The 18,341-nt window shown below is 41.2% G+C and overlaps 1 protein-coding gene across 1 annotated transcript; it reads left to right on the forward strand.

The window, feature by feature from the left end:
- Positions 1-10,262: 10,262 nt before the first annotated feature.
- Positions 10,263-15,864, forward strand: sst7 (somatostatin family member 7). The gene is given in 3 exon segments (XM_059951637.1): positions 10,263-10,389; positions 10,392-10,513; positions 15,543-15,864. Coding segments are annotated over 3 exon segments (462 nt in total). The 3' UTR covers positions 15,756-15,864.
- The last annotated feature ends 2,477 nt before the right edge of the window (positions 15,865-18,341 follow it).

Raw genomic sequence — 18,341 nt, forward strand, 5'->3', positions numbered from 1 at the left:
AGAGATTATGATTGATCCTAGGTTACTGGAAAGTGTGGCAGCAACACTATCCCCTGCATCACTAGGAAGCAAGATCTTCAAGACTGCACAAAGTTAGGGTCACGGGTTAGATAGGCACCATTCCATGCACATTACATGTGGAACTGGCACAAGTTCCAATCATAAAAGGACAGAATTCCAAGGAGAGGAAAATAATGCTTTGCCATATGGAGCTAAACTTTAACAGTGGCATCCTCCACTATCGTCTGCTCCACTCTAACTGGTTTGTCCACTTTGTCTCCCCAGCCACACAGTGAGGAGTTATTAACCTTGTAAACATATTTTTTTGTTCTGTTCACAGTGCACTCAACACTTAGACCTTATGAAAGGTCTTGACCCGAAACATCAATCGTTCATTTCCACAGATGCTGCCTGACCCACAGGGTTCCTCTTGTAATTTGATTTTTGCTTCAGATTCCAGCATCTGTAGATTCTTGTCCATGTGTATCCAAGTTTGCCAACAAATTTTAAAACCTACCAAGCAGATATGGACCTTTTCTCGTGTTATGACCTTAGGATGTTTTATTGCTAATTGAAAGCTTTTGAAGTGTACTGTGGGAAGAGTGATACTCAAATGGTGCACTTGGAAGTAGAGGAAGCAAAAGGTCAATCGAAAGCTTTTGTTAGCTGAGTGATAGAATCAGCCTTTGAAGATCATCACCACACTCCTTAATCTTTGCCCAGGTAGGCACCTAGATATTGTTGACAAACTATTCAACTGTGGATTATCGTATATTCATTCATCCCAAACATCCCAACAATATGAAGACACTAGGAAGCAAAGAAGGATTGGAAATCCTGTTGTTCATTTCTCTCCCTGTGCTGGTTTAGGGAGTGGAATTGTCCCCTTTGCACTCCCTGCTGGAAAGATGTTAGCCCATCACTCATCAGGGAACAAGCGTTGGACCGCCTGATGTGGATAACTCATTCTCATCCTGCCGTGAAGGAAGGGTAGAGTTTGAATCACACTGAATGACGGTGGCTGCAGAGAAAACAGATGTGGATGCTTGCTCAAAATACAACTTCTTCCAGCTTGGAATACGTCATACAAAATGTCAAAACAAAATCCAGCACAGCATCTCCATTTCCTGGACCCCTTGAGGGAGTATGACTGCATTTAAACCACTGTTTGCTTAGAGCTGTAGACCTACAGAAAGTGGCTGCAATCAATTCTCAAAAAGTCTGTTTTTCGGGATGTGTTTTCATCTTGTAAAAGGCTAGTTAAAGGTTACAGAGCTTTTAAATGTCACACTTTCATGATCTTTTCCTCACCTGTTCAGACATTTCTAATATATTATTTTTGTCGGGTTGGCGTGAGTTATAGTGATAGAACCATACAGCTTGGGAACAGGCCTTGAGGCCCAACCATGCTGAACAAGATCCCTATCTAAATAGATCTAATAATATTCCTATAAACATTTCCTATCCATATACCTGTCCAAATGCCTTTTGTGACATTTAATTCCTTTTAATATTTTGCTCTTTTTACTCAAATTATTGAGACAAATCTTGAGTAGAGACACTGATCAACAGAAAAAGACTGTTTTTTGTCAAAGTGAAAACAGATCTCTACAAAGTGATCTATGTTAATTACAAATATAAAGCACAAAATAATTGAATGCATAAGTATTCACCCCCTTTAATATGAGACACCAAATCAACATTGGTGCAGCCAATTGGTTTTCGAAGTCACATAATTAACTAAATGGAGATCACCGTGTGCAGTCAAAATGTTTCATTGATTGTAGTGAAAATACACCTGTATCTGGAAGATCCAACTGCTGGGGAGTCCGTATCCTGGCAAAAACCACAACATGAAGTCCTAAGAACACTGCAAGCAACTCCACAAAAATGTTATTGGAAATCGCAAGTCAGGAGATGGATACAAGAACATTTCCAAGTCGCTGAATATCCCTTGGAGTACAGTTGTCAATCATCAAGAAATGGAAAGAATATGGCACAGATGTAAATCTGCCTAGAGCAGACCGTCTTCAAAAACTCAGTGACTGTGCAAGAAGGGGACTAGTGAGGGAGGCCACCAGGAGACCCATGACATCTCTGGTGGAGATACAAGCTTCAGTGTCTGAGATGGGAGACACTGTGCATACAAAAACTATTGGCTGGGTGCTTCACCAGTTGCAGATTTATGGAAGAGTGGCAGAGAGAAAGGTTGAAAAAAAACTCCCATGAAATCTTGGCTAGAGTTTGCCAGAAGAGATGTGGAAGACTCTGAAGTCAGCTGGAAGGAGGTTCTATAGTCTGATGAAACCATATTTGAGCCTCTTGGCCGTCTGACTAATTCCTGTGCTTGGCGTAAGCCAAACACCTTACAGCATCAAAAACACACCATCCCTACTGAGAATCATGGTGGTGGCTGCATCATGTTGTGGGGAAGCTTCACTGCAGCAGGCCCTGGAAGGCTTGTGAGGGTAGAGAGTAAAGCAAATGCAGCAAAATACAGGGAAATCCTGCAGGAAAACCCGATACAGCCTACGAGAGAACTGCAACTTGGGAGAAGATCTGTTTTTTCACAAGACAATGACCCCAAGCATAAAGCCAAAGCTGCATAGGAATGGCTTAAAACAAGGACATGAATGTCTTGGAGTCGCCAAGTCAGAGTCCAGACCTCAATCCGATTGAGAACTTCTGGCTGATCTTAAAAAGGGCTGTTCACTCATGATCCTCATACAATCTGACAGAACTTGAGCAGTTTTGTAAAGAAGTATGGGGAAAAAATTGTAGGGTCTAGATATGCAAAGCTGATACAGACCTATCCACACAGTCTCAAGGTTGTAATTACTGCCAAAGGTGCCTCTACTAAAGGGGGCAGAGGACTTGAAGGGGGTGAATACTCATGAAATCAATTATTTTGTATTTTATATTTGTCATTAATTTAGTTTGTTTTGTTGTGATCTGTTTTTACTTTGACACGGAAGTGCCTTTTTCTGTCGAACAGTGTCAAAAAATCCAAATTAAATCCACTGTGATTCAATGTTGTAAACAATAAAAGATGAATACTTCCAAGGGGAGTAAGTACTTTCTATAGACACTGATTTTACTGATAGCTCTTCTGTGCCTGCTATCTTGCATTTGCTAGAAATAGGCCTCAAGCCTCAGTGTTGCCTGTATACAGCCCCCAGGAGAGAGGCATCGGAGCTGTTGCACTCCGCTGAAGGGACGGTATGGTGCAGCTTCCAGGCTGGAATCGGTGCTGACACCCAGTATTCACTGTACAGAAGGCAAGCTCTATTGCGGTTGTCTGCAGATTTCTATGGTGTTGAATAAGTTTGGACTCTTTCATTGTCTTATTATCTTGTACGTGCTGAGTGTGCTTTGAGCTGTGCGTGATGGTTGGTACTGTGTTTTGCACATTGTCTTGGTCTTGTTTAGCTGTATTCATGTGTGGTCGAATAACAATTAAACTTGAATTGAATTGAACTGAATGCTAACCCCCTCCATTCAGAGGATCCACGAAGAGTGGAGAATGTGGGGTGCAAGGGGTATTGGATTAGTTTATTATAGTAACGTGCACCAGGAAGCTGTGAAAGACTTTCATTTTGCATGCCTCTCAAATAGATCTTGCCATTTATAATTACATCAAGGTAATGAAAGGAAAGTAGAATTCAGAATATAATGGTGCATGTAGAGAGTAAGTGTAATGAAGGCAGACAAGTGTAAGGTCGTGGTGAGGTTGATTAGGAGATCAAGAGTTCAAGATACATCATTCAAGAGATCTGCTTGAGAGTCTGATAATGTTGGGGGGAGGGATGTGGCATATTCTAAATACAAAATAATGCCACTGAATGGGTCCCTTTTCCTTCAATACATCTGCTGCTGTTTTCACAGTGAATTGCGGGTAAATACGAAGAGGTGGAACAATGTTCGGTAAAACAAAAGGCAGGGTGCAGTTGGGAGTCTGTTTAAGTTTGACCATGCTGTGACCATGTTGCAACTACAAGCTGTGCAGAGACTGGAGCCACAGATATAAAAGCACAACGAGCAGGCATTCAGGAGGAATGAAACAAAAGCCGCAGATAATAGAACAGGCTAGGAAGGAAGGTGGAACATGGAAACAAAGACTGAGATAAGCAGAGCATATGGGAACAGTGCGGGGGGGGGGGGGTCTCCTCACTCGGAGGACTGTCTGGAGAAAGGGACAAAATGGGAGATAATTTGCAGGAACGTTGGTGGTTGGGTGTGTGCAGGAGGAACCTTGTACTTGAGGCGAGAGTAAGGAACAGAGGGTTAGCCGTGTACCAGAAAATGGAGAATTTACTGTTCATACAGTCAGGTTGCAGACTAAGAAGGCCGAATATAAAGTGCAGATGCAGGAATCTGAAGCAACAAACAAGACACCGGAGGAAATCCGCAGGTCGGGCAGCATCCATGAAGGGAAACTGACAGCTGACATTTTGGTAATATGAGGTGGTGCTTGTTGGAAAGAAATTATCTACTCTCTGCAGTTTGCTGGGTGTTCCTGACACAGAAGACCAGCTGCAGTTGTTTACATTACACTTCCTGCTCTCCAGCAAGTGTCTAATTGCAACTAAACAGTATTTCAAATCCGAGTCACTTCCTTGTAATCAGTTGCTCAACTCAGATTATCTGCTTGTTCATATTATGTCTGCAACAGTATTGTAGTGCTGATTCAATTAAACTCGTTGCTTTGACAATTTTGACAATTAAAATTTGATTTTTTTGTGCATTATTGGTTGTATATTTTTAAGACAGTGAGAATTACATGGCATAACAAGAAGTTATATGAACTCAGCTTTCTCATAAATCTTCTGTTAAAATCTGTAAAAGTAAGAGTTATTATCAAGCACATTTTATATGCCATAGCTGAGAAATTGCTTACAAATCACAAAAGAGATCTTGAAATATAACCATTAAACAATATCATAGCATAAAAAATACAAAGGGATTCATGCAGAACTTTCACCAATTGATTAACTGATGGCTGCAGAGGAAGTTATGATTTGCTCCATTCATTACTATGTTTGATATGCTACAGCATAATCCAAGAAACTAACACCCCACCTCACTCAATTCATGTCACTGTTGGCACCATGTTTACACCATCCTCTCTCTCTCTCTACCAAGACCCCAATTCTTCCTGCTCTCTTCTATTCCTTCCCTCCATCTTCCACTGATTTTCTACCTTCCTTTTCCACATTCACCTTCTCACCTTTTCACTCTCCTTATGATGCTCTTTCTTCTAAACCAATTAATCTTTTCTTCGAGCAAACACGAGGAAATCTGCAAATGCTGGAAATTCAGACAACACACACAAAATGCTGGTGGAACACATCAGGCAAGGCAGCACCTATAAGGAGAAGCACTGTCGACGTTTTGGGCTGAGACCCTTCGTCAGGACTAACTGAAAGGAGAGATACTAAGAGATTTGAAATTAGTGGGGGGAGGGGGAAATGCAAAATGATAGGAGAAGACCGGAGGGGGTGGGATGAAGCTAAGAGCTGGAAAGGTGATTGGCGAAAGTGATACAGAGCTAGAGAAGGGAAAGGATCATGGGACAGGAGGCCTCGGGAGAAAGAAAGGGGGAGGGGTAGCACCAGAGGGAGATGGAGAACAGGCAGGGTGATGGGCAGAGAGAGAGAAAAAAAAACAAAGAACTAAATATGTCAGGAATGGGGTAAGAAGGGGAGGAGGGGCATTAACGGAAGTTAGAGAAATCAATGTTCATGCCATCAGGTTGGAGGCTACCCAGACGGAATATAAAGTGTTGTTCCTCCAACCTGAGTGTGGCTTCATCTTGACAGTAGAGGAGGCCATGGATAGACATATCAGAATGGGAATGGGACGTGGAATTAAAATGTGTGGCCACTAGGAGATCCTGCTTTCTCTGGTGGACAGAGCGTAGGTGTTCAGCGAAACAGTCTCCCAGTCTGTGTCAGGTCTCACCAATATATAAAAGGCCACACTGGGAGCACCAGACACAGTATACCACACTAGCCGACTCACAGGTGAAGTGTCGCCTCACCTAGAAGGTGGTGGTGAGGGAGGAAGTGTAAGGGCAAGTGTAGCACTTGATCCGCTTACAAGGACAGGTGGCAGGAGGTGGGAAGGGAAGGAAAGGGATTCCATCCCTTTATGTCTCCCCATTTCCCTCACCCTCCCACCCCATCTGTTCCCCTTCTCTTTTCCATTTGTATTTCTTCTTGCAGGTCAGTCTGAACCCAGAGATCAGGAGTCCAAAGGTAGAAGCCTGAATGTTGATTCCTCTGGCTCAGTTTGTCTCGAGATCAAGGGCCCAGTGCCTGCAAGTCCAGGCCAGGGACTGCACACTATGAGTCCTTGTGTTGCTCTGTTGAACGCTGTGAGCGTATTATGTTGATGACAGAATGTGTGGCGGCACTTGCGGGCTGTCCCAATACATCTTTAGGTGTGCTGGTTGTTAATACACATAACACATTCACCGTATGTTTCACAGTTCAAAGTACATTTATTATCAGAGTATGTATACCATACATAACCTTGAGAGTTGCCTCCTATAGACAGCCTCAAAGTAAAGTAACCCAATAACAAGAACACCCAATATGCAAAAAGAATAAATTTTACGAACAATACAAGGTAAACAAGTAACACCCAGAACTAAAGTTCATTGCTGCAGCCGATCCAGGCCACAACCTTACTGCACCTTCAGCACTCCAGCCCGCACCATAAAGATGCCAGGTCATGCCGGAAGTTAAAAAGCGTAACTCTGAATGGGAAGTTACAGGCTATTGACTGGTATCCAGAAAATGTGTCATTTTCTCCGGATGCCAATAGAGTAGTTAGTAGATTTGTTTGCTGCCAGTGAGGCATCATTGTGTTTTACCAGTGCTATCTTAAACCAATGTGTTTTGAAGTACTTGTAATAAATAAATCTGTATTTAAAACTGAATGCCTTCTGGTCTTCACTCACTCTCTGTGATCACTTCCTCACTCTCTCTCTCCACCATTCCTGGCCCACTTCAATATTCACTCTCCTCATCATCTTTCTGCCTGTTCTCCCTCTTTTTTTCCCTCTCTCCCATCTATTTTCTCTTTTTCTCTCAGTCCTTCTCTTTTGTACTCTCTCGTCTCTCACACACACACACACACACACACACACACACACACACACACACACCAAAGTTAGATGACATGGAGACAGAACTTGTATCAGAAATTTTCTGTCACCAAGCTCCCACTAATTTCAAATATCTGTTATCCCACCTCACTTTCTTCCTACTCCCCTCATTTATACTCACTCACAAACCCCTTTACCTCAACCTCATACACACCTATTTCTCTAAGTGAAAGATGTTCTGTTATCTCCCTCTACATATCCTGCCTGGCACGTTGAAATTTCCACCATTATCGTTTATGACATATTTCCAGTTCCTGTGATGTTTTGTATCTCAGAATTACAGAATTATTTACTTTTCTCTCGTTTTCTTTCATCTTTCATTTTCCACTCTTCAGCTGTTGAGTTCACTCTGTTTCCCTCCTCACAGATAACGCCTAACCTGCAGATTATTTCCAGCTTCTTTTTAAAAAGAGGTTAGCAACCTCCGTAGTGCTTTGCATGTCAGAGTTCTGACATAATTGATGCTATACTGGATTATAAAACCCGGCCACACTTTAGGCTTGATCTCCATATGATAATCTGAGCCAGAGTTGTTTCCCATAATCCTAAACAAGGGAGAGGAAAAATTGACAATTTGTCTAAGACAGTAAGGCTGCAGGTAAAGGTCTAAAGGTTGCAAGTAGAATGTTTAAAAGGGATCTGAGAGGAATTATTTTTTGAAATCTGGAATACTCTGACTGAAGAGTTAGAACATAAAACAAAGAAAATGGAACATCGCAGCTCAGAAACACACCCTTCGGCCCACAAGGTTGTGCTGAGCTAATTAAACATAATTAAGCACCTAACTAAACTCAATACCTGTCAATTCTCTTTACATTCATGTGCCTACCTTTCAAAGATTCAAAGTTCATTTATTATCAAAGCATGTCTGCATATATAACCCTGAGATTCATCTCCCACAGAAAGGCATGAAACAAAGAAACAACATGGAACCTGTTCAAAGAAAACATTAAACATGCAATGCGCCAAAAAATGAGTGAAGAATACATTGATGCAGTTCAGTTTAGTTCCGTTCCATTTAGCACTGTCATTCATTGACTTCAGTCTGCAGAGCCATTCCGCCCTGATCAAAATTGCACAAAACAGCAACTGAAAAGGAGTGACCAGAAAGCAGAAACACATTTTAACGTGAGCCTCCACAAGCCGTGTCAACTAAAGCCTGTCCATGACCCAAGACTGCGGCACCACTCTCTGGGAGCAGCAAGTGAGAGGGAGAGAAAGAGAGAGAGACTGGTCAAACACAGGCAGGCGAAACTGAACACCCACTCACCTTCCGCTCTCCTCCTCATTGGTTTCAGTCTTCCTCGATGCTTTAATCAGTGAGATCGGTGAGAAATTGAGTCAATCATGGGCTTGTGCCTCGTCTCCAGGCCACCCTCTCCACTTGAAACCTCAGCAAGCTTCCTCGGAGACAGCAAAGTGCCAGATCACTCAATCGGCTCAAAAACACACCATCAAAATGTAGATCACAGGTAATATAAATGTAAATACCTAAGAGTCCCTTTAACACCTGTATCATATTTACCTCCTCCGCTACCCTAGTCAGCACATTCCAGACACCCACCACTCTTTGCAAAAAAAGGCTTGGCCATGTACATCCTTGGAACTTACTCCCTCTCACCTTTAATTGTATGCCCTCTAGTTTTAGATATTCCAACCTAGGGAGAAAGATACCAGCTCTCTATCCTTGTTTCTCAATGCTTTAAACCTCTATTGGGTCTCTCCTCAGCCTCTGCCACTTCTGAGAAAAACATCCCAGGTTTATGCAAACTCTCCTCATAGTACACGCCCTCTAATGCAGGCAGCATCCTGGTAAACCTCTTCTGCATCCCCTCTAAAGCTTTAATCTCCTTGCTGCAATGGAGTGAGCCAAAGTGAATGCATTACTCTGGATGCAGCCTCAACAGAGTTTAATAGGTTTATAAATGGCGGCATGTAGAGACTCTGAAGGCAGAGGGACTAGTTTAGTTAGTTATTTAATTACTAGTTTACTTATTTTGCAGCAACCTTGTGGGCTAGACAGCCTGTTCCTGAGCTGTGCTATATTCTGCTCTACCTCTTCATGGAATATAAGTCTGTGAAATATTTGAGAAACATCTAGATAAATACCTGAGCTTCCGAAGCATAGAAAGTTATAGACATAACACATTTAAATAGGATTAGTGTAAATAGGAACACTGAGTTTTAGGGTGAGCCAAATAGCCTGTGCCTGAATCAGAAACAGAGTCAGGTTTAATATCACCGGCATATGTCGTGAAATTTGTTGACATTGTGGCAGTACTACAATGCAATACATGATAACAGAGAGGAAAAGAAACTTGTGAATTACAGTAAGTATATATATTAAGTTAAATTAGTCAAGCAAAAAATAAGAAAGTAATAAAAAAGTAGTGAGGTAGTGTTCATGGGTTCAATATCTGTGCTTTAAGACTGTGATTCCCTGCATGCCTTTAGTGAGCAAGTGGAGTAAATGTGATGCTGGCATAGTCAAATTGTCTATCAGCGCCCATTGTCTATGCTTGCATATGATGACTGGCACTTGAGGAATACTATAACCTTCAGGTTATAAGGAGAATCTATACTCAGTGTGGGCAAAATGCAGAAAGAATTAAGTGAAAAGGGAAAACGAAGACTGAAAAACGAATATTCAATTAACTCTAAATTTTACTTCTGGGCATAAAAGATAATTGGAGATTTAGCACAGCGTTTATTATTTCACTGCCGAAGTGTGTTCCACAAGCAACATCAGGAAATCATATTTAAAATGTAATTTCATTTTTAGAGGTGATGAAAACTATTCCCATTTATAGTGTGCACCTCTCCAACAGCACAAAGGAAATTTTCACAATGGAATTTTTATCATTAAGTCTTCCTTTAATAGACTGAAATTGTTTGTATGTTGATTTGATATGTGTCTGGAAACAAAAAATATAGATTAGATTTTATTCAAAATTTAAAACTTCTTATCCAAAGGCAGAAAACAGCAGAGATTCTATACTACTAGGTTCCTCAACTCAATGAAAGTAGTTGAGCATTGTCAGTAAATGGTTAACCTCAGATGGAGTGTAATTGTTGGCTTTGATGGGTTCTGATGTTTAATGACGCTTTGATCTGTGCGTCATTGGCTGGGGGTGTGCTGGGTTATAAAAGGGTTGGAGATCAGCAATGCCTAACAGAGACTCCTAAGTCGAGGAACATTGAGAAGATCTCGACCAAGATCGACTTCCAAGAGTCAGCATGCAGCTTCTGGGGATGGCGAGCCTGCTGTCCGTACTGCTCATGCTGTCAAGTATAAAGGCAGCAGCACCTCTGGAAGACAGGCTCGGTCTCCGCTCAAGTCAGGTGAGTGAGACCTTAAAAGCGATTTGAGGAGTGTTACTGAAAGAGAATTAACATTGGTAAAGAAACAGGGAAATGAGGAGCAAGAACCAGGCTATCTGAAAAGGAGGTTAAAGAACAACACAGGCAGCTTTTAGAATGGGGAGACGCGGAGAAAGAAATAAAATAAATGAGAAGGGAGAGCAGACAAAGGGAAAAAGAAATAAGTGGAGTGGCTGATGCTATCACGGCTTTTGTGATATTGTATTACTTTAAGTTAAGAGAAAAATGTATGCCAAGAAAGTTTGAAGCAGGAGATTCATGTAAATTGAGAGTTACATACTCTGTTCATTATAGATTGTGGGTTCAAGTGAACAAGAGAAATTTGCAGGCAGCTAGAGGAAAGTTGAAATGAGTGAGAGACTCATTTGTTCAAGGAAAGCAAGTGAACAGAAACAGCTGAGCAAAAGGAAACAATAACGAAGATGGAAAAAGCAGAAAGAGGGGCCTATGTTGGAAAAAAAGGTGCAAAATTAATAGTAATCCCGAGAGAAAGAGAGGAGACAAATACAGAGAGAAAGACAGGGACAGAGACAGACAAACTGAGAGAGAGAGAGAGAGAGAGAGAGAGAGAGAGAGTGAGTGGGGAGGGAGAGGGAGAGAGAAGCAGCGAGAAAGGGAGAAAGAGAGAAGAGACAAAGAGACAGGTGATGGGGAGAGAAAGACAAAGAGTGGGGTAAGGACAAAGAGAGGGAAAGTAGAGGGTGTGAGTGCAAGAAATATTTATCAGTCCAGAGTAGCTAAAGAAAATCAATGACAATGAAAGAATGGTAAATAAATAAACAAACAGTGGACAAGAAACATGAGACAGACACAAAATGAGAAGTTTAAAGTTCTTGAAAAGAACCTTTCTTGCTTGTATTGAATATAGGGAAAGGGGATGGGGGTTGCAACTTGAAAGGATGTGAAGTTTCATGGTAAATCGGTGAGTGTGAGGAATAAATAAATAAATATACAAATCTGCGATCAGAAACAACTTTGACATAGTGTGTTCCCAGCTCCCTGGGGAACAATACTCCACAAAAGCAGCTGCTTGTTAGTAATGGGTCACTTCAGTCAGTGTTAATGTCACCTCAGCCTTATTCACTTGTATTACTCATGTCAGTAACATCCTTTCATTGTTCCATTCGCAATGCCATGCAGCTAGAAATGATTTCCAGATTATCAATTACTGCTTGGATATCATTGTTCAAACACTTTTACTTTATGTTCTCATTCTTAATTTTTCCTTTGGTCTTATCTTATTTCCAGCAGGTCTTCCTGCGCAGTTAAATGAGACTCCATTTAATTAAACGTGATTGAATAAAAGAAGGGTGGGAAATTTCATGGCTGCTGAGTTGAAAGGGCATAGTTTTTGGAAAGGATAATGCTTTATACTGGTTAAGGATACATTTAGAGGCAATACTAATGAGACATTGGCTACTAAATCCATCTTAAATATGCCCACTGACAGTTTCTGGTTTCCATTCATAAGAAAATAGGAAATCCTGTAACTGCATAATCTAAGTTGGAGGTGAATCACAGTTGCTCTTCTCTCTAGCAATGCAATCCTCACCCCAGATATGACAAATGCCTGTCAGCAAATGAAACACTTAGATCACATCAGGCTGATTGTTGTGGAACTTTGCAGTACCCGAAACATTGGGCAAAACTGAAAACCTTTTGGTCATCATGTCTGTGGTAGATCATAACTGCCAGATCCCCCAGGTTTAGGTCCCTCTCTTCTCTTAATAGTCAAAATACACACCTGTACCTGTGTGAACATTTCCACCGACCCTTCTGCAAACTCATCACTTGCTGTTTATGTCCCCAGTAAGTGACAGATTGGAAGCAATCCCTGCTATAACCTTCTGAGCCTTTGATATTATATAGTTATTAAAGATAGACACATTTGCACAGACAATTTAAAATAAGCTTGCCCAAATAGCCATTACCTCCGCATAATTTCGGTATGTATAAAGTAAAGATCCTATTACGATAATTCTTTCAGTTCAGAAAGACACCAGCTGCTCAACAAGTAAAAGCACAATTTGATCCTTCTTTGTATGTAAATAAGTGTCTAAATTCTGCATTTTACTTAGATTCCCGGGGAGACAGCAACAGTGGAGGAAGGAGAAATTCAAGGATATTGAAGGGAGGTGTGAGGGGTGAAGTTGTTACATAGGATTTGTTGGAAGAACCACCTCACCTTTTAACTGGCTGAGAATCAAATCCTTTACCAGTAGGAAATATTGCATTTTTTAGAATATATTTGTAATTAATAAATAGGTTGGTAAAACTTAAATGTCCAAGTTTCTTCAGCTTCCTTCCAAGTCATTACTTTTCATTACTTTACTTTCTTAAAGATAGTTCACACCAAGGTGTGGGTGCCTCCCGGGAGCTCACCAAGTACTATCTTGAATGATAATACTATTTTAGGATCAAGAGCAAGGGCTGTGTAAGCTACAAGAGTGATGCAAAAGTTGGTGGAGCTGCCCCACTCCACTTGGGACCTGGATTCCATCCTGACCTCAGGTCCTGTCTGTGAGAAGTTTGCACGTTCTCTCTGTAACCGTAGAGTTTCACGAGGTGCTCCAGCTTTCTTCCATTTTCCAAAGATGTGATGGTAGGTTAAGTAGTTCCATTGTTAACAACCACTTAGTGTTGTTTAATGCCAACAAGAACCAAACAATAATTGATTGGCATAAATCGGAGGGACATGCCTGCAGGGGTAAGGGAAACATGAGGGAGATCAGAACGAATGGAATTGTTCTACAGGGAGCTACCATGGAGCCGATGGGCTGAATGGCTTCTTTCTGTATTGTGAGCAGAACAGTTAGGACCTATCTGCACACAGGGTGCTAGAAATCTGGGATTCCTGCCCACAAAAGACCAGCAGTGCTAGAGCACCAGATAAACTTAGACCAGATATTCTTTGCAAAACAGATGCATTTAAGGATATGGTTATACTGTTATGTAGTATGAAGTTACAGATATTTTTGTTTTTTTCTGGGATTATTTAAGGAATCAAACAGTAGGGAAATGTGACACGGATGTTATGGAAAGGAACAGGCACAAGGGGCTAAATGGCCTTTGTCTGCTTCTGTTCCTGCTATTCTTGGATTAGTTGTAGGTAATTGAATGGGAGGGCAAACCAGGGAAGCTCAATAACTCCCTCCTGTTATTCCCTTCCTATTTCCAGCAGATATTCATTTTCCAATAAGGAGATACCTTCATCTGTTAGCATGAAGGACTGCCTCTCAATTGCAGTATGGTCTAAAAAACCCAGGAACTCTAGTTGGAATCTTTCTGGATTTGTTTGGATCTGAACCATACATGGGTACACTGAGTGAGTTATATGATTTCATTTACGAGCAACCTCCTTGGAAGGAATGTGCTGCTCCACATTATGGGCATTTTAAAATAACCTGCAATTGTTAATTCCACTGAATAGTTAATATCGTTAACGTCGGTGCCTTGCTCAAGTAAGCAGCCAAGGAAAAACAGTCAAGTTGTTAGTCAAGTGAAAAAATACCAGAGGGTGACAGATGACGACACACATACTGTGTTGTACATTAGCCTCAAAGGAACCAGAGAGTAAAATCCCCATCACACACCGTGCATCCTATAAAAATTCATCTACACATGGGCAAGAGAAAGCTCATATTTAGTCTCAATGTAAATTACTTTTCTTAGAAGATAGTGGCTGTTCCCCCATAATGTCCTTACAGCATTACAGAGCTCTCTGCTGTTTGTGTCTAAATCCCTTCATTGTGTCCTTGCTGTGTAGTCATGATCATGGCTCCTGTGGCGAAATATTTTACTTGCATCTCTTCATGGTTTAAAAAGCACACCATGCGTTTTATACCCCGAGAAAACTTCAGGTGCAAGCTCCCATTTACAAAACATGAACAGCTATTTAATATTTATTCCAGAATTTAGAACATAGTATAGGAACACTCAGCCTTTATATAAAGACTTGAAAGGATGAACTGATTCATCATATTTCCATGCCCCTCGAAGCAAATCCAGGTCAGATTGCCGGGGCAAAATATCCTGCTCCCTCTCACTGATTGTGCTCATCCACAAAGAATAGAAAGATGCCAGATGAGTTAGCTTCACAGTGCTGGCAGAACTAATAAGTTCTATCACATAGGAACGAGGTGGGAGGAATTGGGAAAGAGATGAAAGGGGGATCAGAATTAAAAAGTAATTATTTTTATGTTTGATCCACTATTTTTGTACCTTCTTGTCTTCAAGTTATAATGCCATGGCTTCATTCTGGAAGTCTGAGAGTCTAATCATTGTAATGTGGTGCTAAGAAAGAGTTATCTGGTATTATATTTAATGAGATATTATACTTGGTCTGATGGCTCATAAAGAATACCATTCCGTTTCTCACAGGAAGATAGTGTTTTCCCCGAATCCTGGCTGTTGTTTAGTTCTGAAAGGAGATGACTACCATTGTGAGAGCTTGCAAATTGTAAAATGGCGGTTGTATTTCTACAACAGCAACTGCTCCACATAAACACTCAGAATTACTGAGTGACACAGCACGTAAACAGGCCCTTCAGCCCATCTCCTCCATGCCAACCAACGTTCCCATTTAAGCTAGTCCGACTTGCTTGCGTTCGGCACACATTTCCGATCCACATACCTACCCAAATGCCTTTTATATACTCTCACAGATTGTGAAGTCTTCTGAGATATTCTGAGACTGTTATCTACACAAGTTTTGGATGGCCAAGGTTATGGATCTAAATGCAAGCACATGTGATTAGTGCAGATGGGCAACATGGATATGGCCTGTTTGAATGTTTATATTACCCTACAACTCCAAGAGATTATATACACATACACAGACTTTCTTGAGATGAGGTATTAGATTGGGGAAATATTTTAAGCAGATGGTTCCTATGCTCAGAACATCCTCGTCTTCTTTGGGCAAAATCATATAATGCACAGAAAGCTGAGTTCTGTTCCCTGCAAATTAATAATTCGCCTTTGTCCTCAGGAGATGAACAAAGAAAGGAAAGAGGTTATTTTGAAGCTCTTATCGGGGCTGCTTGATTCCAGCAGCAATCAGATGGGAATTGAGAGCACCTTCCCGAATCCCGAGGAAGTGGACGAAATTAAGCTGGAGGAGACGCCCCGCTTCAGTCATTTGTCCCAGCGAGATCGCAAGGGCTGCAAAAACTTCTTCTGGAAGACCTTCACCTCCTGTTGACGTCACACACAGCAATCGCCGGCAAACTCTCCTGAAAGGAACTGACTTAGCACTGTACATACGATGTCGCTTTATATTTTGTTCGTCTGTGGGGTAAAAATTTCCTTACTTTGCACCAAAAAAAAACATAAAAGCATGGTTGTGTAATATTGTTGTATCTTTCTTTTTTTCCAAAAATGCATTAGTATCCATCTTGTTGGAGAAATAAAGTGAATCCAAGCTGATCAAACTGCCCAGTTGTTTTAATGACTCAAACTTTCAAAGAGTGAAGTTCCGGCGAATCGGTGTCGCGGGAGCGGGGTTGCGGTAATCGGGACTCAGAGTGACGGGGAGAATGAGAAGGCCACAACAAAGTGTGATTGGACCGAGGATAGTGGGGACAGGATAAGGAAGAAACAAGGGAAATGGTTTAATAACGGGAAAGGGGCCACGATTGAATATAGAAAGACAACTCTTACACGAACTAATGAGAAATACATGTCCCGAAATGAAGAATACTTACAGTTAGAAGCGCCGACTTCCAGATAACCTGAGTTTATCTGGATTATACTCAATTTGCGACGATAATCCACTTGGATTCCTTCTCATTAAAGGTATCCGTGATTCAATGGGAATAGGACAGGATTTTCGAAAGAGACAGCGTTGGGACAGCCGACCTTCCCGTAAACGCCGCCTCTATACCTTTCCTCGCATTAACTAGACCCGCCGCACTGTCAAAGGCTCGATACCTCAGATCAATTTGAGCATTCGAGTAAAAACGTTGTTAAACCAAAACTACTAAAAGTTTAGGAGGAAAAAAAATCAAAGGGCATTTAAGATATTTAACACTCAAACAATTTGGAAACAAAATATGATCTTTCACTGGCTGGAATATTTCCAGTCCTTCCCGTCTCTACAATAAAGTCTAAACTATACCAAGGCATCCTTTTTCCCGCAGCTTCTCCGCCAGTTTCAAGAATTGAGAGCAATTCCCATTCCTTCAGAGGACTTCGTGGATTCTGCTTTCGTCTCTGCATGCGGAGGAGCCTCACGCTGCTGTCACGGTGCTGACATTTCATCACTGTGTCCCGGGGATCAGGGCAAGGACAGGGTGGCGGTGAAAGATCGGCACTGAAACAGCACGCCGGCAAATCAGAATGAGAAAGAGAGAGCAAAAGCAGGAAGACAAAAGCGGGCTGAGATGGGGAGGGTCAAAGAGGGCAAGGGAAAAGTGACATGCACGAGAGAGTTTGAAAGAAGGGGACAACAAAAACTATTTATGATTCTCCAAACAAAAACTGAAATCTCAGCCAAAGCGCTTGCTACAGTATATTGATGAAGATACAAAAGTGGCGTTTAACCCCTTTATATTAAAAAATTGTATTTTCTTAATACTTTTCGCTTTGGCAATAAAATGTGAACCGCAAAACTTTTAAAACAATAAACCGGTTCCAATCTTCCAGCTGTGTCTCATTTAGGGTGACGTTTTAAAGGCTATGTCACTAATTCAGAGATCATAATATAGGCATCAATTTCCCCCCGATGTAGTTCAGACACAATTTAAAAGAAAACATTTTTAAAGCGTTTTGCCTCTGTTGGGCGCCCAGCATGCTACAGAACCTTTACTGTGCAAAAGTAATTTTCGTGATGATATTAACTTTCTCCACTGCTGCTATCAATTCATTTCATGATTTATAAATGGACTCCAGGAAATGAGTTATTTTTTTTAAACAAGCAAGAATTAAAGTCTACAGGGAATATTTGAAAAAGAAACAATAATGCTTAGTGCTAAAAACTGAGTCAAACAGAAAATGTACTGAATTCAGAGTCCTGGGCTAATGAACTGGAGCTGAGTTGAAATCCCATAGGGGTAAATAAGAAATAAAATCAATTCTCTTAATCTGGACTTTATAGAAAATCGTGACCATGAAACTACCCAGACTCTTGTAAGACTATTGTTGGTCCTTTGGGAAAGGAAACTGCCACAGCCTTGTAACAACAATCTGACCGAGTCTCTTATGCAGTGGTTTAAGAAGGAAGCTCATTGTCATCTTCTAATAGTATTTAATGATGAGCCATGCAGGGCGTGGTTGGAAATCTTTCGTGGCCTGAAAAGGTAGATCTCTAACCACGCCCTGCTCCTTTAATGCCACCAAGAAATCATGGCCACAATCATCATGAGAAAAATTTGGAGACGGATTGGGCATATGATAAAAAGAGAAGCCAACCATCACCAAGACAGCACTTCATTGGACCCAGGAAATGCGGGAGACCAAAAATGAGGACCCTGGGGGCACAATAGAAAAGATGGGCAAGGACATGCAGAGATGGAGGACCTTCATTGCTGCCCTAAATGCCAGCAGCATAACAGGCAATAACTATGCCTGTGATAACTTCATCCTCTGTCAACTTGTTGGGAACCATTCCCAAATCTTTTGCAGCCTCACACCTTTAGCAATCCCTTTAATTATATTTGAGAGCCTAATAAGTTCTTTCACTCTGCAACTTAATTTTTAAAAATCCATCATATTATGGTCACTTTTCACCAAGAGGTTCCAAATAACAAAACTCTTTAATAATTCTTACTCATTACACTCTACCCAGTCT

This window comes from Hypanus sabinus, chromosome 27 (assembly GCF_030144855.1).
Source record: "Hypanus sabinus isolate sHypSab1 chromosome 27, sHypSab1.hap1, whole genome shotgun sequence".
Classification (NCBI taxonomy): domain Eukaryota; kingdom Metazoa; phylum Chordata; class Chondrichthyes; order Myliobatiformes; family Dasyatidae; genus Hypanus; species Hypanus sabinus.